The sequence below is a fragment of the Monodon monoceros genome, unplaced genomic scaffold (genome assembly GCF_005190385.1).
Source record: "Monodon monoceros isolate NGI ecotype Baffin Bay Population unplaced genomic scaffold, NGI_Narwhal_1 Super_Scaffold_13, whole genome shotgun sequence".
Lineage (NCBI taxonomy): Eukaryota > Metazoa > Chordata > Mammalia > Artiodactyla > Monodontidae > Monodon > Monodon monoceros.
The window spans coordinates 50,443,805-50,464,877 of record NW_021703769.1 but is presented as its reverse complement, the minus strand read 5'-3'; the positions used below and the strand labels follow the sequence as shown (position 1 = coordinate 50,464,877).

Here is a 21,073-nt window from a genome sequence, read left to right as displayed (position 1 = left end):
TTTAACTCAGCCCCACAGGCAAACTGCTGAAGCCGAACAATCACTCCTCAAGCCCCTTCCTGCCGGATTTCCAGCCTGTAGTCCATGGCTTCCCCCTCCTGCCCTCCATTCATTTTCAGCTAGCTCATCTGCCTGTGGATCTGCAGGCCTCAGACACATCTGTCTAACAGAGAGGGGACCTGCTGCCCCCACTGAGCCCCATAAGCCCCACGGGCAGGGTGGAGCTGGAATCCGGCCACTCCCAACCCTGAGCCACAAACACCAGCCCCAACCACAACCACCAACAGCCACCAAGGTGAGGACAGAAACAGCAAAAGCCCCGCTTTGAAGCAAAAAACTCAGAGACCAGGTGAGTCCCGACGGGGCACGTTTATCCAAGCCAGCCGCCTCCGGGCGGAGGCCCCCACCACTCTCTGGAGACCAGTTCCTCGATGGCCCAGCCGACAGTGTCCAGCTGGGGTTGGGCATCCCCTCCAGCGGCGGTCCTCAGTCACTGCCTGGCTTCCTCCGCCTGCCACACCAGCTCGCCCGAGATGTAAGTGGCCCGGACGTGGAGAGAGTCATCGAGCACCACAAAGTCTGGGTCAGAGGTGGGTGGTGAGAAGCAGGCAGGGGCAGGGCTGCCACCGTCCCCACCCCAAGGCCTGGGTGCAGGAAACCAAGGCCCGGCACACGACTTGTGCAGGACATCCCGGCCCATCACAGACTGAGGCCCCAGAAGCAAGACTCCGGGCAGCAGAGAACAGCCAACAATGTTCCCGCAGACCCTTGCCTGGCCCGTCTCAGATGCCAGAAGGCCTGGCCTACCGGATGGGAAAGGGGGGCCGGACCGAGGCCACTGGCCAGGCAAAGCCACCTAGGTGAGGGGAAGAGCCCACCTCCTGCCCACCTGCCTCCCTGGCTCTGTCCCAAGGCCTCCCAGGAACTCCCAGGCCGCCCCTCATTGGGCGCTGACCTGCATCGGCCCCAAAGTCCAGGGTCCCCTTGTGCTTCTCCAGGCCCAGCAGCTGTGCAGGGTGCAGGGACGCAGCCTCCAGGGCAGACTCCACGCTGCAGCCTGCTCAGGGAGCACAAATGGGTGACTACCCCCAACCTCTGGCTGGCTCTGCCACCATTTGACTTCAGGGCAGGCAGGGCCGGGGGTGGGGGCGCAGCGGCAGAGCACCGAGTTCTGGGTGGCCTCATGATGCCTGGGGTCCTCCTTTCTGGAGGGGTGCTTTTCTTGGAAGCCAAGGGGAGGGGCCTGCAGACATTTGGGTCTAGAGCATTTTGTCAGTGAGGTCCCTGCAGGGCTGGGATGGGTGAGTGGCAGGAAGAGAGTACCCAGCAGGGTTCCCCCCCCAGCCCCAGAGCTCCAAATCCTAAGGTCACACCCCAGGACTCCGCAGCAGGGTGACGAGACCCTCCCCTCCCCCCAACCTGAAGATACTGCTGGGTACCCCAATTCTCTCCATCCCCTGCTTCACCCCCCAAGCCAGGCCAACAGCTGTCTGTGCCTCCCAATTCGTCTCCCTGCGGCTCCAAACAGCACCTTGGACCACGGTGCCCCCCACCCCCGGCCCCCTGAATGACATCCCAGCCCCAAGGCACTGCCAAGAGCCCCACAGGGCCTGGCCCACCACAGCCTCTGCCAGACACACCCTCCTCACCTCCCCAAGAACATGCCAACCCCATTGAGAGGCCCCCGAGCAGCCCAACCCTGGAGCCTGGAGTGCTGCCCCCACCCCACTGCCCTCCACAGCTCTGCACCTGCCAATCCTGCAGTCCCACAGGACCCAGGCCAAGGCCCTGCCCTCGGGTGCCGTGGCTTCAGTGCCTGTCACTGTGGGTTCCAGCCATCCGCTTGCTGGCAGCCCTCTCCCTCTGCCATGAGCTCCTGCAGGCAGGACCTTGGCCACATTCCTAGTGCCCATCCCCTGGGGACCCCACCAGACACAGACAGGCCCTGGTGGTCCCCACTCTTCCCTCCAGCTACTCCCAGATGTAGCCTCTGCCCTAGCACACACACTCACACACACACGCGCACACACACACATGCGGCACACGCACCCCAGCCTCACTAACCTGTGGCCTGCAGGAAATGCCGGACGCAGGTATCCATTGGGGCTATGCTGCCACTCAGTGTGTTGGTGCCTTGAGAGCAGAAAGGGCAGGTTCTGGGGAGGCCAAAGGCACCAGGCACATTGGGCCACCCGAGGGCCCAGTGGGTCGGCAGGGGACACCCAGGTTCTTATGTCCCACCAGAGAGGCTGAGAGGCTATCCTCACTCCGGCAGTCTTCGGGACAGGGGTCACTCACCTGCCACATAGGCTGTCAGGCCATCCACCTCCACCTCCTGCTGCCCCAGCGTGTGACGGCCATTGCCCAAGCCCAGGGCAGGGACAGCATCAGTGACCAGCACCAGCCCTGCAAGGGGAAGGGGCCTCAGGAGCTGCCCGGCCTGGTCTTCCTACTGGCTCCCACCCTGTATGGCCGCTCACCCTCGGGGTGGGCCCGGTGGGCGATGCGCAGGGCGGCAGGGTTGGTGTGTATGCCGTCAGCAATCATCCCGTAGAAGATGTGGCGGCCCAGGGGCAGCCGATCACTGGTCAGGAGCCCCACGATGCCTGGGTCACGGTGGTGGAACTGGGCAGGGGCAGGCGGGGGGCGCTGAGCAACAGCAGGACCCCTGCACCCTCCCGCCAGGAGCTGGGGTGGCACTCACAGGCAGCATGGCATTGAAGAGGTGGGTGATGAAGGTGGCCCCGCTCTGCACGGCTTCCTCCGCAGTGCCCAGGTCAGCTACTGAGTGCCCTGCGGCGACCCAGACTCAGACTCGGCACCCAGCCCAGGACCCCGGGTGGGCTGGCCCCCGAGGTGATGACACACCCCCTTACCTAGGGACACGCAGATGCCAAGGGCCGTCAATGCCCGGATCACCTCGTGGCTGCGGCCCAACTCGGGGGCCAGTGTCACGATGCGGACGTTGTCCAGGCCCCCATAGGTGGCCAGCAAGTCTTGGAAAGCGTTGGCCTCAAAGGAACGCAGGTGGGCCTCGGGGTGTGCACCCCGCTTCTCGTGGCTGATGAATGGGCCCTCCAGGTGCACCCCTGGGGGGAGGGGAGGGGATGGTTCCAGCAGGCCCCCTGCCCTGCAGCCCCCACCCTGGCCCCTCTTGCCTGCCCGCCCTCCCTCCCCAGTTGGGCATCTGGAAGGCAAGGGGCTGCCAACAGGTCCCCAAGGAGCCTCCCAGGGTAGGGGTGGGGAGAGGAGTCAGCCACTCACCGAGGACCCCTGCCCCATGGGGACCACCACTCTTCACGGGGATCTGAGGAAGGACCTGGGGGGAACCAGCTGTTAAAGCCCTGCCCCCCACGGCCCAGCACCCAGAGGTCACAGCCCAGTCAAGGTCAGAGCTCAGAGTTCAGAGCCCAGCCCCTGCTGGCCTTCCCTCAGGTGTTAGAAGATGGTCGAAGGCCCCAACCACGGGAAAGCACAGCACATCAAGAAATGACAGGTGGGCTTCCCTGGTGGCGCAGTGGTTGAGAGTCCGCCTGACGATGCAGGGAACACGGGTTCGTGTCCCAGTCCGGGAAGATCCCACATGCTGCCGAGCGGCTGGGCCCGTGAGCCATGGCCGCTGAGCCTGCGCGTCTGGAGCCTGTGCTCAGTAACTGGAGAGGCCGCAAAAGTGAGAGACCCGCGTACCGCAAAAAAAAAAAAAAGAAATGACAGGTGCCCAGGGATGCAAACCTGCCCTGCCTGAGAGGACCTAGAGGTGGGGAGACAGCTCCCAAGCAGGGGGCAGGCACATGGCACCAAGGCCCTCAAGGGCCCCGTCAGACAGCAGCTAGGACGCAGCAGGCTGCACACCAAAGGGTCTGGACCTAGACAGGATGACCAGCCTGGCCTCGCTGAGCTGCAGGCCCAGGAAGCAGGGCTGACGCAGGAGGAGGGCACGCAGTCCAGGCAGAGCAAGGGGCAGAAGCAGGGCTTGGTGGCCGGAGAGCTCAGGCACCGATGGCGCAGCCACACTGTGCCCGGATCTGGACACCAGAGGCAAAGTCACTTGTGTGACTCTCTGGGAAGAATGGGGGGCTTGAGGGCAGGAGATGGGCCTGAAAGGGCTAACAGAAAGCTAACTCTTATCTTTCCTGGTGGAAAGCAACATTTACGCTGCCCTAAACCAAAAAGTTGAGCAGGAGTACTAGCACATTTTCTAGAGATACGGGGGCAAATTCCAAGGGTCAGCTGAGTTGAAAGTGATTACCTCTAGGTGGGAACTGGTGGGAACAAAGGGCTGCTGTTTTTCCTAACAAGCCGTGTGATACACGTAAGTTCACTAAAGGGTTAAAAAATTAAAATTAAAAAAAGAAATAATGGCTGCATTTTTCTAGAACAGAGTTTTAAAAGGGAATGCTAGAAAGCACTGAGTAGACAGACCAGTCTGGAGATGAAGGGAATGAGACACGTTCAAGGCAGGAAAGCAGTGGAAAAGGTGAAAGTGTAGAGGGCGTGTGGGGCCTGAGGAAAGGGCCTGGCTGCCACCCTGAGGAGGTGCCTGATGTTGACTCAGCAGACAATGGACCTGAAGCAGAGAACAACGCGCTCAGACCCTCCTCCTGGAAGGGTAGGAAAGGGCAAGACTGGAGGAGGAGACCCCAGAAAAAGAGCAGGTGGTCTTAGTGGACCTGAAGAACTTCTGACAAAGTAGCAATCTGTTTCCGCCCACTGTGAAACGTCCCTGGAGGGAGATGGGGCAGAACGAAGGGAGGGGCGTGTGTGGGGACATCCAAGTAAACAGTTCTCTAATTTCTAACGTGATACTGGTATCAAAGTTTTCATATTCAAAGCCCTCCACGATTTCCACCATAATCAGTTTACTCTATGCCTCCCAAGGCTTTCATCCTGTAAGCATTTATGAAGAGTGACAGGAAGAAAACGTAAGACAGAAGCCCTACTGGCCCAAAACTCCTTCCCCTATGGAAGAAGCCCCACAATTCATATCATGATGCTCGAAGGTGCTGCTTGAAATCAGGGGCAGCGGGTGACAGCACGGCATGGGCAGCGCGCAGCAGAGGAGCTACACAGGACGGAGAGAGAGAGGCAGAGGCCTTCCACGCGGAGAGCTTGGGGGCAGAAGAGGGAGCTGCCTCGAATGGCTGAAATGCAGGTGGGGAAGGAATGCTCAGGAGGGTTGGTCAGCCCTGCAGGAGGTTGGGGGAAACATGAGTGTTGTGCGGAGCCTGACACCTAGGAAAGGCCACTCTGGCAGGACCCAGGGCTGGGAGAGCAGTTGGGAGACTGGGTTAGGAGTCACTAAGCCTCACTGTTGGGGACCAGGAGAGGGGAGGAGAAAGAAGGGGGGGCAAGAGGGTAGGCATGTTCCTGGATCCTGGGCAGGGAAATTACAGCCTGATGACTGAAAGAGAAAACACAGAACTAGGGGCCAGTTTGCAGCAGGAAAACGAGATTGGTTTTTGACATCTGACTGTGTCGTGGGAGACTCGGGGAAATTTCCGGAAAGATGTCCATAGCTGACATTTACCAAGGGCATACTATGAACCAAGCATAGTGCTGAGCGCCCAATCCTAAGAGATGCATTCCGTTATTATTCTTACTTAAGGCTTGAAAAAACTGAGGTTCAGAAACAAATAACGTTGTCCCGAGTCTCCCAGACGATACACGAGGTCAGGGGGCCAGGACCGAACCCGGGTCCACAGCCAACCTCCCCCAGCTCCAGGCTCTGAGTCTGCGTGCACACACCCAGGAGGGGACCCCACAGCAGGCAACACAATCCAGGATCCTGGGATGGATCCTGGTCTGGAGAAAAACTACAAAACTAGAACATAAAAGGTAGACTAAAAGGAAACCGTGTTAATTCCCCAAACTCAAGGGCTCCATGGTACTCGAATAAAGGAATACCCGTGCTTTTAAGAAAGGGATAAATACTAAGGAGCAAACACGTATGTTGTGTGCCAGCTACAATTCAGAAACTCAGAGAAACAGAACAATATACAAACAGAGAAAACAAGATCAAATAACATAACGTGGCAAAGAGCAAAACCGGAGAACCTGCGTACAAAGTAAAACTTAAAAGAAAAATGGACCGTGGACAACTGAATCCCAAGACTTGCAGATAAGAAAGAAGTGTGGTGGTGCATGCGGGAGCAGCAGAGGAAGCCTGGGGCAGGCGATGGAGCTTCTTCCTGGAGAGCTGTCCACTGGCACCGCATACCACACATCGGTGGTGGGGCATGATCAACTAAGGATGTGGCAATCACAGAGTCCCCAGCAGCCTTAGTCAAGGAGGTGCCTGGAGGCGGCCAGACTGCAGGGTGGGGAGGGCGTATGGCAGGTGGCTGAGGCAGCGAATGCGGAAGCCCATGGGGACAGTCAGACCCGCAGTGGCACACCAGGCGGAGGAACACCTGCATGAGAAAGCCGAGGGGAGGGGACCCCCAAGTCCAGGTGGAGGGAGGCCAGCAGGTGAGGCCAGACTCAAGGGCCAAGGGGTGTTCGTGAGGGAAAGAGATCAGATTTGAAAATTAAGAGGCTGGGTGTTCCTGGGGCCTCCTTCACTGGAGGCCGGGAGCCTGACCTCACCTTGCAATAAACCTCCGGTGGCGAGGTGACCAACGTGGGACAGAAGGAGGTGACTCCGTGCGGCAGGATCCTCCGGGCCACCAGGGCGACTCCCGAACCCACGTCCTCTGTGGCCTGAGAGAAGTCAACGCCAAACCCACCTGCAGTACAGACAAGAAGGGATCACACGGTGCTCAGAGCTCCTCCTCTGGGTCCCCGCCTCGCGGGCTCCGGACCACACCGTTGATCTGCACGTCGATGAAGCCGGGCGCTAGGATGCAGCCCCCGCAGTCCCTCTGCTCGTCAGCCACGCGCCGCTCCTCAAAGAACAGCTTCTCCGGGTCCAGAATGCGGCCCCCGCGCACCCACAGATCCTCCCTGCGTACAGAGCGGGGCGGAGGTTCGCATCACCGGCCCCGGAGCCCACCAGGGCAGCCCCGGCCCCGGCCCCGGCCCGCGCCCACCTGAGCAGCGCCCGGCCCCGCAGGATGCGACAGTTGGTGAACTGGATCACCGGGGCCCGCGCCGCGCCCTGCCCGCCGCGCATCCTGAGCCCAACCAAGCGGCAGGCGCCGTATTCCGCGCCGAGTTCCGGCCTAGAGCTTGGCCGGGCGCACGTGACCCTCAGCAGAGGCGTGCCCACGTGATCCGGGCGCCCACGTGACCAGCGCAGTACACAATGACGCGGTGACGTCTTCCCGGGTGGCCCGGCCCTCGGCCCCTCCCTCCCGGCCCCGCCACCCGCGAGCCCCGGGACCCAACAAGCGACCCACACCCAGGCATCTAGTCACATCCGAGAACTTTATTGGACACGGTTCGGCGCCAGGGCCCAGTGGGCCCAACACACTGCGCCACGGCCCCGACAGGAGGTGGTTCCATCCAACGCGTCTCAGGGCAAACGGTAACCGCACAACGCAACAGTCTACCTAAGATTACTATAGAGTTGGGAGACAGAGGGCTGCTCCATAGACGTATGAACAGGTCAAATCTTTATAAATAAACATCCAGTGAAGAGAAAATGACAACTCTAATTCATCCTTATACACAGAGCACTCTAGGGCAGACGGGTGGGGGGCGGCCAGAGGCCTGCATCCTCACTGGTCAGGGGCCTGGACCGGGAGTGGTGGGCCCAGATGTCCACGGCACGGGGCAGGCAGGGGCAAGGCTGGGGGCAACAGACAATGGGCACTAGGACACTGCGCATTTACAAGACCAACTACTGGCAGGCAGCTGCCCCGTGCGTGTGTGTCAGGCTGTTCGTTCTGGAATGAGGAGAGGGTGGTCTTTACATCATATTCTGTGGCTGGTGGGCCCGGAGGGGCTACTTTGTGGAGAGGATGAGGGCGACGATGAGACCGTAGAGGCCGAGCACCTCGGCGAAGATGAGGATCAGGATCATGCCCACGAATAGCCGGGGCTGCTGGGCAGTGCCCCGCACGCCGGCGTCCCCCACGATGCCGATGGCAAAGCCAGCTGCCAGCCCACTCAGGCCCACGCTCAGGCCAGCGCCCAGTTGAAGGAAACTCCTGGGGGAGAGAGTACACAGGATGGATGTTAGCCAACAGCCAGGGAAGGCAGCAGGCATGGGTCACCAGCCATCCACCCAGGACCCCTCCTGGCTCCGCACAGTGGCTTTACCCCAGACAGGGTGTAGGGAGAGCAACCCAGGCCTCACCTGTAGAGACTGATGCCATCATTCAGGGAGTTGGCAATGAGGACTGCCACCACCAGGCCATAGATTGCGATGATACCGGCCATGACCACCGGGATGATGGACTTCATGATCAGCTCCGGCCGCATGACAGACATGGCTGCGATGCCGGTGCCACTCTTGGCTGTGCCATAGGCGGCACCCAGGGCTGAGGGGGAGAAGATGAGGTGAGCCCAGAGCACCTGTGGCCAGGACCCTGGGGGCAGCTTTTGGCATACTTGAAGGCCAACGCAAGTTATCCCCCGCAAGGGGCAAGACGAAAGTGGCACTCAGCCAGGAGCAGGTGGCTTTCAGAGGAACAGCCATAGCTGGGCACTCAAGGAACCCACGGTATGGGTTCCTCCACCAGATACCCTCATGGCTGTCTGGCCCATATGGGCTCCTGCTTTCCTGTGAAATCCCAACCCAGGCTCAACAGCACTCCCCATGCCTGCTACATAGATCCCATGCTTCCATGGAGCCTCAGACCTAAAAGGGGGAGCTGTGACAGGCTGCCGTGTCACGTGGGGAAACAGGCAGCTGGGCACAGAAGCCTTGCAGATTCTGGGCACCTTTTGTCCCACCAGGCACTCTCCCACGTCAGGAAAGGCCTGGAAAAGCACGAGCTATGTCAACAGCCCAGATGTTGAGCCCGGGTCAGCCCACAAGCCCTGGGACTAAGTGCAGAGACAACACGCTGGAAGAGCCACTGCAGTGCAGGGTCAGGGGAAGCTGGCCTGGCAATTCTCGTCCTCTCAGGCCAGAGGTTCGCCCACTCCCCACCCTGCCCACCACACTTCCCACAACTCCCAGCCCAGGGACACGCTGCAGCAAGGGCTAGTGTGTCTGTCAACAGGCTGAATGCTCTGCCAGAAAAGGCAGCTCTCGGCACCCTCAGCCACAGAGCAGGCCAGGACCCTTGAGTTCAGGGAGAATCCTCTCTGAACAACCAGAGACAGGGCAAGTCAAAGAAAGGACAGGGTACAGGAAAGACAGTGGGCTGTGAAGCCATCACCCAGGCCAACCCCAAGGCCCCTGCAGACCTGTGAGAAGCCTAGCTTGTGCTGAGGCCTCTGGTAACTGGGGTGGGGGGGAGGCTCTAGGCACTGCAGGACTCCTGTCTCCCCTGCCACTATCCCTCCTCCCTCTTCCCAGGGTGGGCTGCCTTCCTGAAAGCCCCCCTTCTCCTGGCCTGTCTTCCAAGCCTAGGAAAAACGTTTGCAAGTACAACAGAGAACCACAGGGGCCCAGGCAGCTGTTCTGACTCCAGTCGCCACCCTCGAGGCTCCCAATGTGCGACTTGAGCAGATGCTGACATGGGTCAGAGGTGGAAGGGGCCAGGACAATCCCAGACATTCCTGTGCATCTCTGACTCACCTGTTTGGGCTGTCAAAAGATGACTAATCTGTGCTCATTGCAGAGCAGGGATGAGGTCAGAGGGGCTCTGCCTTCCCAGGGCTCTGAGCCTGGTGAAGAGACAGACGCAGCCCCTCCAAGCATGGCAACATGTTCCAGGAAGAGTGGGGAGGTCTAGGGAAAGGTTTCACAAGGGAGGTGACAACTGAGTGGAGGGCTGATAGTGAGTAGGTAGTCACAGAAAGGCGAGGCAAGAGGAAAAAGATTCCAGACCACACAGAGCAGAGACACCAGATAGGGAGCAGAGGGAGGGAGGCAGTGGTGGGGGCAGCAGGACCTTCACTGCTTCCCCTCCACACCCCCGACATCCAGCCTTCAGGTGCCAATCTTCACCAAGCTGCTCGTGGAGCAACAGTGCATTTTTCAGCCTCCTACTACGGGCCCAGCACCACACCAGGCCAGCGCCAGGGCTCATTACTCAAGGACGAGGACACAGACTGATAGGTGGCACTGGGTGAGACCCCATTACAGGGAAGCCAGCGCCCCAGGCAGTGAGCCCTGCTGCAAGGCTGGAGTGGGTGAGAGTTGGCAAGTGAGCTGGGCCCTTCTCTGTAGAGTGCAGCATGGAGATCATGTGGCTGTGCTTCCCCTGGGGGTGGGGAAGCCACAAGAGGAACAAAGGGAAGAAACAAGGATGACCATCAAGAGGGAAAAGCAGCCTGGCTCAGGGTGCTGGGCTGGGAAGACCCTGGATGCCAGCTCCAGAGTCCAAGCCTGAAGGTGCTCCAGATGGAGCAGGGAACAGAAAGAGGAATCAGGACACAGTTCCGTGAACATAGTGCCAAACACCAGTGGCTCACTGGTAGGGAGGAAGTCACAGAAGATACGGAAAAGGAGCAACTGACGGCTCCATGGAAGACATGATGAAGAAAAAATATACAAGACTTGGGTCCTAAGTTAAGAAAAAAAGGGAAGCTGGAATGGGTGATGGGGATTGGGAGAGGGAGTGGACCTCATTCAGTTGTAAGAAGCCCAGTCAGCCAAGTGCTAGGCAGGCCAGTGGCAATCTGGGCCAGGAGCAGCGGACAGAGCTTGCACTCACCCTAGCAGCAGCACCTGAGGCCTGAGAACTGTCCAGGAAGGCACAAGGAAGTAGACGAAGACAGGCCCTGGAGAAAGATTCTAGAGAAAGAAATTACATCAGAGTCTGGCCCAACTGACCAAGTAAGAAGCTAGCTACTGTAGGGCCACAGTAAGCCCCATGTAGGGAGGGGAGCAGGAGTGAAGCTGCATACGAGCCAACCAGAACGGGTGGCCCCAATTCCCAGGAGCCTGGGGCAAGCAAAATACCTCTGGACCAGTGATACCCTGTCTCAGTAACTTCTAAAGACCTGCTGGTCAGGCTCTATTCAAAAGTACCAAGTAAGTTCTAGAAGCACAGGAAGAGAGGCACCTGGTGACCAGAAGGAGGCCAGGAGCTGGATATGGAAAAAGGGTTCGGGTGTAAACTCTGCCAGATTTCAAGTTCCACATGAGCAGGGTTCTTGTTTTGTTCACCGATGTCCCCCAGTGCCTGGCACATAGTAGGAGCTCAATGGAGAATTGCTGAATGGTCAATGACAGACAATCAACAACCCACAAGTGGCCAGGCACTGGCCCTGGAGGCATTCCGGAGGCAAAGAGCAGAAAAGGGTGAGGGAAAAGGGGGTACAGCAGCCTGCTGGGAGGCACGGGAGAGCAGGCAGCTCTGGAAGATGTGGAAATAGTAGGCGTCGCTTAGGACAAAAGGGGAAGTACAGGCCACTTCTCCCACCACAAATGACCCCTTACTCACACATGATGGCAAGGTCAGGGCCCACTCAGCAGCTTGTGACCGGCAGGCAGGCCCGCCTGGGCAGAGGGAGGCCCCAAGCCCCCACCCCACTAGTGTTTATAGTCAGCAGAGAGTGTTTAGAGTTCAATCCCTCCACATACCTGCATAGGGAGCCTCTCCAGTCCACCACACAGGGTGGGGCAGGGCGAGTCATCAAAGCCCAAAACCAGACCTACCTCAGAAGGCCTAGACCAGACCAGGCCAGACCAGTCCACAGGAGCTGCAGCTGGGTCAGGACTCACCTCCCTGGGTCCCACATTCCTGGCCGGGCCCAAGTGCTCTTCTCCCAGAAGGGCCCATTTTCATTGAATTTTACACCCCAGGACTGATAAAACCCAACTTCAAAACCAAGGTGCCATCAAAAACCTTGCAAGGCCCCTTCTCCATTCCTAGGGCAGCCCCTCCCAATTCCAGGCCTCAGGGAAAGGGAGAAAGGTCATTCATTCATTCAGGCCTGAACTGAAGACTTCCTTCTATGGAAAAAAAACCAATCCCCTCAACACTGAGGCTTCATGCTACCTCGCTCACCCAGACAAGCGTCTGCAAACGCAGTGCTGAAGCTGGCCTGTCTCCCAGGCATCCATACTGCACCCTCAGCCTGTCTGACCCACCCCCACCCCCCAACTCCACTCCCACCTCTGGGTCCCTGCCGGCTCTCAAGACCAACCTCTCAACCCAGTTTTTCTAACCAACCCACACCGCCTACAGGGGTATTGGGAAACACCGACAAGCCCTAACCGGAAGCACCTGCCTAGGTGCAGACCCACCTGACCCCCGCCGACGGACCAGGCCGCCACAAGGGAGAGGGCTGTGGACCACGCCGGGGAGCGCCAGGGCCGGATTCCCCACCTGCGCCGCCCACGGACAGGGTCGGCCCTATGTCGGGGGATCTTTCCGAGGTGTGATGTCACACCTGCCCGCAGGATGGGGGGGGGCGGGTGCGGAGCAGACGCAGGACCGCGAGCCCCCACCCCAGCCTCGCTCCCGCCTCTCCAGGGGCTAAGATGGCAGCGGCGCCGCCGCCCCACCCCCGCACCGACACGACCGGCTGGCCGCGGGCCAGCCGGGGACCCCCGGGAGACCCTGGGACCCACACCGGGACCTAGCCCGCATGCCCTGCCCTCCAGACACCTGACGGCCCCCTGCAGCCCTCAAGGCCCCGGCCCAGGCCTGCAGTCACGTGAGACCCGGGACCCCCAACAGCTCGAAATTACGTCAGAGTGACGTCACACGCCGAACCCCGGAGAGCAGCAGGCACGAGCCCCGCGCGCCCCCCGCCTCCCGGGTCCCTCCTGCCACGGCGCTCACCGCTGAAGACCATGGCGGCCGAGGCGCCCATGACCGCGAAAAAGGAAGCGTACTCGGGGCCGCTCTTGGCCTCGGACATGTCTGCGGTGAGGCGGGGGCGAGGTCGGGCCGGGCGCTGCGAGCACCGAGCTGTACGAAGCTAGCAATCAGGCGGCTGGGAAAGCGATCCCGGCCGTCAGCCGCTGCGCTCTAAATACCAGCACCGCAGAACAAAATGGCGGCCGTGGCCGCGTCACATGACCCGGGCCCCGCCCCTGCGGGCCATACCACTTAGCGCCGGTAGGGGGCGTCATGGCCCCGGGACGCCCCCTAGCGGCCCGCTGACGCCCACGCACTGTGTTGTCGCCTTGCCGGCCTGGACCCCTGCGCCCCGCCCCACCTCGGCCTCCTCAGGTGCGCTGTCGGGCGCTGCCGGCCTCTCGAACCCCGCGGCTTTGGGCCCGTCCGGTCCCCGGGCCGGGGCGGGGCGGTGGCGCGCCATATTAGCATATGGGGCGGGGCTCGAGGTGTCCCACCTCCTCTGCGGCTGCGCGGTACTATTCGGTGTTCGCTTCCGAGCGTCGTTTTTCTTTGCGTTCTCAGTGTGAAGGCTGGCCGAGGAGTTCTCACGGCCCATCCTGCAGGGACCCAGGACTGCCGTCTGCCCCGAACGTCCTCATACTTCCTGGGGTGATCTGAGAGTCCAAGCAGGCGGAGCCGAAATCCTGTGTCTCCCGTTGCCCCCCATCCCCACCCCGCCGAAACCGTCCCCAGACTCTTCCAGACCCACCAGGCCCCGACCCAGCAATTGGTGATTTCTCCCCTGGCTTCCGAGGAAGAGGAGCCCCCTCCCCCGTATCTGTTCCCTCCTTTGCATCAGGGACCCAGACTACAGTTGGAGGGGTTGTCTCTGCCCCTCAAAATGTAAGCATGACTGGTTTGAAGCCCTGTCAGTGTTGCAACCTGTGAAGGCTTCCCCGGAAGTTCAACCTGTGAACTTCCCCTGGGGTTCCTGTCCTGCCTGTTCCCACACAAACCCTGCAAATGCAGGGCTGCCCTTATTTCTGGAGCAGCAGTAAGTGGTTCCCTCTCAGCCCAGCAGGCAGCCTGGCCTGGGACTGGCCCCACCCTGATGATTCCATGTGACCATCCTGGCACCCCAACTGGCTGCCTTATCTCTGCCCGCCAGCTCTGGTTCCCTTTGCCTTTTTGTCCCATCCATTTTAGGAGCCCTGGGTGGCTGCCATCTGGTCCTGGGTCTCCCTTGAGCCCCAAGGCCTCGTCCCAGCGTTAAAGCACTCTCCCTGAACAGCCTGAGTGGTAGCTGTCATCAGCCTTCTCCATGTGGGTGGTGGGGTCACCTCCCCTGGCCTGGCCCTCCCACTGGACTCTCAAACCCACCTTCCACGACAGGAACCTCCCTCACAGCCTCTTCTCGGTGAGGCTGAGTTTGCCCCCCTCTGAACTTGCAGCCCTCAAAGTGCCATGTCTGTCGTGTTTCAAAAGAGAGGAGGCCACCATTCTGCTAGAGCCCTCCCCACCACCCTCTGCCACCTGACCAACTTCTGGAAAGAGGAATCTTCACTCAGCATCTCCACCTCCTCCCCAGCTCCTTGTCCTTGCCAAGGTTGCTGGTGACCGCCATTTCTCTAAGCTGAGGAACATTCGTCAGGCTCTCTGAATGGGCCTCTCTGCTGCCGCGGCCTGCTGCCCACTTCTCCACACCCCACTCTCTCCAGTTCACCACCATCTGCCCTGACGCCCTCATTCCTTCCTGGAGTCACAAGGAGGAGCAAGGACGGACCCAAGCCATGAAGCCTCAGCTTCACTGCAGGTCCCGGGTGTTCCCAGGGCTCCCCCTGCCCTGCCCTATCCTGGGTGATCACCTGCACCTTTCCAGACCTGAAGCTGTCCGAGCAAGTGAATGCCCAAGTGTCTGCCCCAGGCCCAGTCCCCATAATTACAGGCGCTCAGAGTCCAGGGCCCGGGGAGCCCAGACCAGGGAGCTGTCACTGGCTGGGGGGCGGGGAGGCTGCATGCAGGGGCAGAATTCAAACTAAGGAAAGGAGATACAGGACAGCCCCCCTCGGGAAGCTGCACAGCCAAAAGCACAGTGGTGGCAAAGCGCACAAACCCCAGCACAGCTGAAGTCCTGAGACTGGGAGGTCAGGGATACAGTTCCCCCCTCAGGCTCAGAGGGCAGGTCGGCTTTGCTCACCGTCCTCTAGTTTTCTGCCGAAGTTCTGGTGTGAGAAGTCACAGCGGGTCTCCAGTGGGGCTGTGCTGACACCTCAAACCAGCATGTCTCAAACTGAACTCACCTCCCGGCGTATCACCACCAGCTTCCACTTAGTTGTTTCCATTTCCGGCAAGAGGCACAGCCATCAGCCACTGCCACACCAGCAGCCCTCGAGTCACAGCTCCCTCTTCATTACTCACCAGGCCCCGAGATTCTGTGGCTTCCCAGCTCTCAGCTCTGCCCCTGCCTCACTGCTGCTGCTGCCCCTGAGGCAGGCCTTTACTTCTGGCCTGGGTCTTCTCACAGCCTCCAGCCTGGTCTGCCTGTCCAGTCTTCCTCACCCTGTCACCATGGGAGCTTCCTAACTGGTACATCTGACCAGTCACTCTGGTCCCGGAATCCTTCAATGTCCCTCTAAGCATTTGGGGGCCTTATCTAATCCTCATAATGATCCTTTGAGGAAGATATAACCATTACCCTCATTTTGTGGATGAAACAGGCCTAGGAAGGTTTAGTACCTTGCCCAGGGTTAGCCGGCTAGCGAGTAGTGGAATTGAAACTCAAACTCCACAGGCTGAGCCTAGCCTGTGCGGCTTACTACACCTCCTGCTTCCTGCATAGGAGCTCAGGGAGTGTCTGGTAACCAGTGACAGGGACAGGAGAGACCCAGGTCACCTTCCCCTTGGCCTCCCAGCATCAGGCAAGGCCCGGGGATGGGGTGGGCCAGGGGATGTGTAAGCGAATGGCCAGGGACACACACCTCTGCCTTCTCCCTCACAGTTGTGCAGCCCCTGGAGTGAAATCACAGTGTCAAAAGCCCCTGGCCTGTCACTGTGCAGGTGGGAATTTCCAGGAATAAAGAAGGAGGGGCTTTGGGAAACTCAAGCCAGAGACCCCAATAGGGAGAGGTATAGAGAGATGCAGGGTGAGGTCCCAACTTCCCCAAGGGTTCTAACGGGGATGAACAGGCCCATTGTCTAGACTGAAAGATGGTGGGAAAGAGAAATCTAATGGCACTTTGCAGAGACCTCAGGGAAGGAGGAGATGGCTGGGGAGATGGAGACCACGAACAAAGTGACAAAGGGCCTCAAATGATTAGAATTAGAATCCTGAGGAAGCCATTTCAAAGAAGAGAGAGTCCTGCAGCCTGACATGGCAGTCTTATCAAGAATATCAGGAAACTGCAGACAAGGTGTCCAAGCAGAGCGTCTTCTCCCAGTGGACAGTCCCATTCTTCCGAGTAGCCATGAAGACATACCATAGGGTGTGATGTTCGGAGAGGGCACCAGGCTCTCTTGACTTGACTAGATAAGAGCTAAGTGTGGCCCAGGCAAGGCTGGGAGGAGATGGAACAAAAAATATAGTTGCGATATCAGAGGGGGAAGGGGCAGGATGCATAAAGATGACTTTTTGGTATAATTAAAATAATTGGAGCTTACAAAAAGATACAAGGTTTTTTTTAAAAAATAAAAAATGTCTATGTACAAGCAGGACAGGGGCACAGCCGGGGCAGCCAGTCCTGCAGGGGAGACTGTGTTTTCCTGAGTGGCTCCAGCTGGATGTCAGGCCCTGAGAGAGGCAAGAGGTGGAGGACTGGGGTGATCCCAGAGATGGAGCAGCCCCCCACTTCCCACTGACCCCAACTCTGAGGGCTGATGAGAAAGGGCCTGATTGATTCTCTCTCTTTTTTTTTTTTGGCCAAGCAGAGCTGCTTGCGGGATCTTAGTTCCCTGACCAAGGATTAAACCCGGGCCCCCTGCGGTGGAAGCGCGTAGGCTTTACCACTGGACTGTCAGGAAATTCCCAGCCTGACTGATTCTTAAAACCTTTGAGAACCAGACTGGCAGCAGGCAGGAAGCCCAGGGGCTGGCCCCGACGGCCAGGGGGCAGTGTGTGACTCTCCCTGGGCCAGTCAGAGGAAGGAAGGGGGAAATCCTATGGGCTTACAGTAAACCAGGGCCAGGCGCCGGGCCTGGCACAGGGAGCAAGCTCTCAGAAAGTGCGCTGGATGAATCCTCAGCCCTGGTGGGCACCATCGGCCCTGGTCTGGGCTCAGCACCCTGAAGGCCAGTATGACCTCCCTCCACTCCAACAGTCAGCCTTCAATTCTAAGCCACTCGTCTGGTACTTATTGAGCATCTACCGTGTGCGGGCACTGAGCTAGGCTCTGAGGATACAAGATTGAGGAAGACAGCTCCTACCCTACCTGGGAGGGCTGGACTCAAGGACAATGACATCCCAGTGCCAAATCAGCTACAAAGGAGGGAGGAGCCTGGAAAGCTCAGATGGCCCCCAGCAGGTGATCTCTAAATGAGGGCTTAAAAGATGAAGAGAGGGACTTTCCTGGTGTTCCAGTGGCTGAGGCCACGCTCCCAATGCAGGGGGCCCGGGTTCAATACCTGGTCAGGGAATTCTGTATGCTGCAACTAAAACTAAAGAGCCCACGTGCTGCAGCTAAGACCTAGCACAGACTAAATAAATAAATATATATTTTTTAAAGATGAAGAGGGTTTTAAAATATATATTTTTTATTTATTTGGCTGCTCCAGGTCTTAGTTGCAGCATGTGGAATCTTTTATTTGTGGCATGTGGGATCTAGTTCCCTGACCAGGGATCGAACCCGGGACCCCTGCATTGGGAGCATGGAGTCTTAACTGCTGGACAACCAGGGAAGTCCAAAAAGATAAAGAGGGTTTGAGCAGGGGAGAGACAGTATCCTGTTTGTGCTTAAATTACAGACCATCCACACCACAGAAAGTTGGGCAGCTGTTGATGAGATGGAAGCAGGTGGATGACCCCTGAGATGCAGTTAAGTGACAGGCAGCAGGGTGGGGAGAGAGCACAGGTGGGTTACCTGAAGTGCACAGACCCTGCTGACAGCGGTGGGTCCCCGAGACCAGACTGGGAGGGAGACCTCCCCCTGTGGATATTCCCGTACTGTATTGATTTTCTACGAGGTGCATATTTTACCTTTAAAAAAAACGAGAGACAGGGAGAAATGCAGAGCAAGTGCTTAAATGAGTTTCCTTATGGAGTGATAAAAATGTCATGGAACTAGATAGCAGTGGTGGTTGCACAGCACTGTGATGGCACTAAGGGCCACTGCATTGCTCACTTTGAATTTAACCATTTGAATGTTTAAAAGGACAATAAAACAAAGCATTTCCATGGCTGGCTACAGATGGGAACACAAGCTGAGATACGATTACCCTGGACCAGGCCCAAAAAGGGGCCCACGTGAGGTGGTGCTGGGAGGAGAGAGGTAGCCCAGGCTGGTGGAGCTCTGGGCAGACACTGTGGCCACCACAGCTGGCCCAGCCTGAGGGAGGCAGGCCTCCGAAACGTTGGAGGATATAGGCCTGCATCCCTACCTCCCCTATGGGGGCCTTCTCCATCCCCCCACCCAGGGAACGCATCTTGCCCAATTCTGGCCCGGGTCACAGTGTCCTTTTTTTTGGGGGGGGGGCGCTGTGTTGGGTCTTCGTTACTGTGTGCAGGCTTTCTGTAGTTGCAGAGAGCGGGGGCTGCTCTTCATTGCGGTGGCTTCTCTCGCTGCGGAGCACGGTCTCTAGGCGCGTGGGCTTCAGTAGTTGTGGCTCGTGGGCTCTAGAGTGCAGGCTCAGTAGTTGTGGCTCAGGGGCTTAGTTGTTTTGTGGCATGTGGGATCTTCCTGGACCAGGGCTCGAACCCATGTCCCCTGCACTGGCAGGTAGGTTCTTAACCACTGTGCCACCAGGGAAGTCCCAGGGTCACAGTGTCTTAATGTCAACGATAAGATGGTCCTAAGCCCACTTACAGTAAGAAGGGACTGCAGGGAATGTTGGGGCATCCCCAACCGCAGGCCCCAGGAACACACACTGACACGTGAGACAGGTGCACAGCCATCCCCATCCAGAACTGTCCGATGGACACCAGCATGGGCAGCACCACAGGGGGCTCCTGCTCTCACAGGCCAACAGGGGAGGGGTACTGGGGCAGGGGCACGCAGCCCACTGACGGATGGGAAATGGTCCAGAGGCCCAGGCTCTTCGTTCAGAAGAGGAACTGAAACAGCTGGTCTCAGAGAGCTGGCAGCACTGGGGCCAAGCCTCTCTTCCCCTACCAGCCCAGGATTTCTGGGACCTAGGCCAAGCCATCTGAAGGTGGCAGCAGGAAAGGGATGACGGGAACACGCAGGTCTTGGAAGGCAACGGCGAAGGAAGGGGGAGCAGCAGGAGTGAGTGTCCAGCCGCCAGTGTGGGGAAGAGGAACAGGAGGCAAGAGCGGGACAGAGCCGCCAAGGCTGCCAACAGGATGGGAGGGCTGCTGGCAATCCGCCAGCCCTGGGAGGAACTGAAGGACAGGTGTGTGCAGGTGGCAGAGAAAATAGGTCTTACGTGTTTGTTGTATACGCACACCCAACTAAAATGCAAGGGATTAGAAAAGACATTCATAGTGACTTCCATAAACTTCCAGATAGAATATGCTTATTTTGAATGAGCATGAGTTTTTGACACCGAGTTTTACACAGACAGGGATCCTTGCAATTCTGGACAGAGAAGTTTGGGCGACATTTCCTGATGGCCATTCCTCACGTTTATGGAGCACGTCCACATGCCGGGAGCTGTGAAGAACAGTAGACAAAATCCATCAGGGGAAGACTTGGTTGGCACCAGAGGCAGCAGAGGATCTATCTCTGGAATGAAGAAACTTCTCCCCGTTGATCAGGATCAGCTAATGCAGTCCCTCAAATTCATGTCCAGTGGTTCCTTCAGGAATTCCCATCCCACTGAAACATTTTCACATCAAATACTTCACAGTGATGTTGATCCATATGTTCTCATTCATTTTATTTAGGACTCAAAATTAACACTGACCAAACATATCACTAAATCACTTATTTTTCCAAAGTTAGATTTTGCTTCAAAGTTACACATTCACTCACTACACGTATTTCCACAAGGTCCTCAAAATATTTTTTTTACATTCATTTAAATGCTCTAAAGTGTCAGTCCAGTAATCCATTTTTCAGCCAATAACCATCCTAGACAAGAACAAGAAGGTAAAATTATTCACACAGCTCTTCTCTTCGATCTTTCGCTTGTAAACTTTTGACAAAACGTGTCCTTTGCCAGTCAACGCACTTCAGGGTGAAATAAAACAGGGGCTCGCTCCTATATCTTTGTATGAAAATCAAAACAGGGGCTGGGATAGCTTGGATTGAGCTAGCTTTACCACGTTATCGACCATATCACTGGACAAGATCAGACCTGCAGGCTCCCTACAACCAGGGGCGCATCTAATGGGGAACCTAACTGAGCGTGGTCTAAGGCGGAAGCTTTTGTTAGTTGGTGTGTCCCATGTCACATCATGGGTCAGTGTCTGTGTGACAGTGTGCCCATAACTTTGCTTCCTTGGTCGCCAAGTGTGGTGTTGATAAATTCCACGCGGTCGGGTGAAATGAGTGGGTCTGCACGCATGGGAGGCATTTCAGCTCCAGACATGAGTCACAGGACACTGCACCTAACTTCAAGCACAGTCTGACATGTATATAACGAAGATCATAAATTCTTTTTTTTTTTTTTTTACAACAGGTTATTTTTAAACATGCAAACACTTTTCTTTCTAACTTGACATCGTAGGGTGAAGCACCTGCGAGGTGTGCCTGGCACTCCTGCCTCATTTGGCGACTTCTCTGTGTAAACACGACAGTTGGGGGAGGACCGTTGAGATACAGGAATACATATTTGACGCAGTCGCTGTACGGCCTAATTATGGCAATTTTTTTTTGACCAGTGTTAGTCATGTGAACTTAATGACATTCAGGATTTAACTAAAATATGAGGAAGTAAACAGTTATAAAAATTAAATCTATTCCTGGAACAAAAACGACTATAGAAAAACTGAGGGAATCTGAATACAGACTGTAGTTTAAGTTTCCAGCATCATACTAATGGTCATTTCTTAGGTTTGATAAACATGCACTATTAACACTGGGGGAGGGTGGGGAGGGGTCGTGGGAGCTCTATACCATCCGTGAAACTCTTCTGTAAATCTAAAATTATTTCAAAATAAAGTGACAAAA

At 57.4% G+C, this 21,073-nt stretch overlaps 2 protein-coding genes across 2 annotated transcripts; both read right to left on the bottom strand.

Moving 5' to 3' along the window:
- Positions 1-354: 354 nt before the first annotated feature.
- Positions 355-7,183, bottom strand: AMDHD2 (amidohydrolase domain containing 2). The gene is made up of 11 exons (XM_029221918.1): positions 7,029-7,183; positions 6,806-6,942; positions 6,586-6,725; positions 3,265-3,319; positions 2,877-3,089; positions 2,705-2,793; positions 2,481-2,625; positions 2,299-2,406; positions 2,065-2,133; positions 956-1,057; positions 355-579 (listed from the first exon to the last, which is right to left on the bottom strand). The coding sequence occupies exons 1-11, from the start codon at positions 7,109-7,111 to the stop codon at positions 491-493; spliced, it is 1,230 nt and encodes a 409-aa protein (XP_029077751.1). The 5' UTR covers positions 7,112-7,183; the 3' UTR covers positions 355-490.
- Positions 7,184-7,346: 163 nt separating this feature from the next.
- Positions 7,347-13,003, bottom strand: ATP6V0C (ATPase H+ transporting V0 subunit c). Its single transcript, XM_029221553.1, has 3 exons — positions 12,792-13,003; positions 8,240-8,423; positions 7,347-8,090 (listed from the first exon to the last, which is right to left on the bottom strand). Exons 1-3 carry the CDS (start codon positions 12,868-12,870, stop codon positions 7,886-7,888), a joined length of 468 nt encoding a protein of 155 aa, XP_029077386.1. The 5' UTR covers positions 12,871-13,003; the 3' UTR covers positions 7,347-7,885.
- Between the last annotated feature and the right edge of the window lie 8,070 nt (positions 13,004-21,073).

What these genes read in the sequence shown, in the direction of transcription:
- ATP6V0C (XM_029221553.1), bottom strand. Translation starts at nt 12,870, where the DNA reads ATGTCCGAGGCCAAGAGCGGCCCCGAGTACGCTTCCTTTTTCGCGGTC. An exon ending in GGCCGCCATGGTCTTCAGCG is followed by an intron (nt 8,424 to 12,791) that starts GTGAGCGCCGTG and finishes TCTCCCCCTCAG; the next exon opens with CCCTGGGTGCCGCCTATGGC. An exon ending in GATGGCATCAGTCTCTACAG is followed by an intron (nt 8,091 to 8,239) that starts GTGAGGCCTGGG and finishes TCTCTCCCCCAG; the next exon opens with GAGTTTCCTTCAACTGGGCG.
- AMDHD2 (XM_029221918.1), bottom strand. Translation starts at nt 7,111, where the DNA reads ATGCGCGGCGGGCAGGGCGCGGCGCGGGCCCCGGTGATCCAGTTCACC. An exon ending in GCATTTCCTGCAGGCCACAG is followed by an intron (nt 1,058 to 2,064) that starts GTTAGTGAGGCT and finishes CTCCCTGAGCAG; the next exon opens with GCTGCAGCGTGGAGTCTGCC. An exon ending in GGACTTTGGGGCCGATGCAG is followed by an intron (nt 580 to 955) that starts GTCAGCGCCCAA and finishes CCTCTGACCCAG; the next exon opens with ACTTTGTGGTGCTCGATGAC.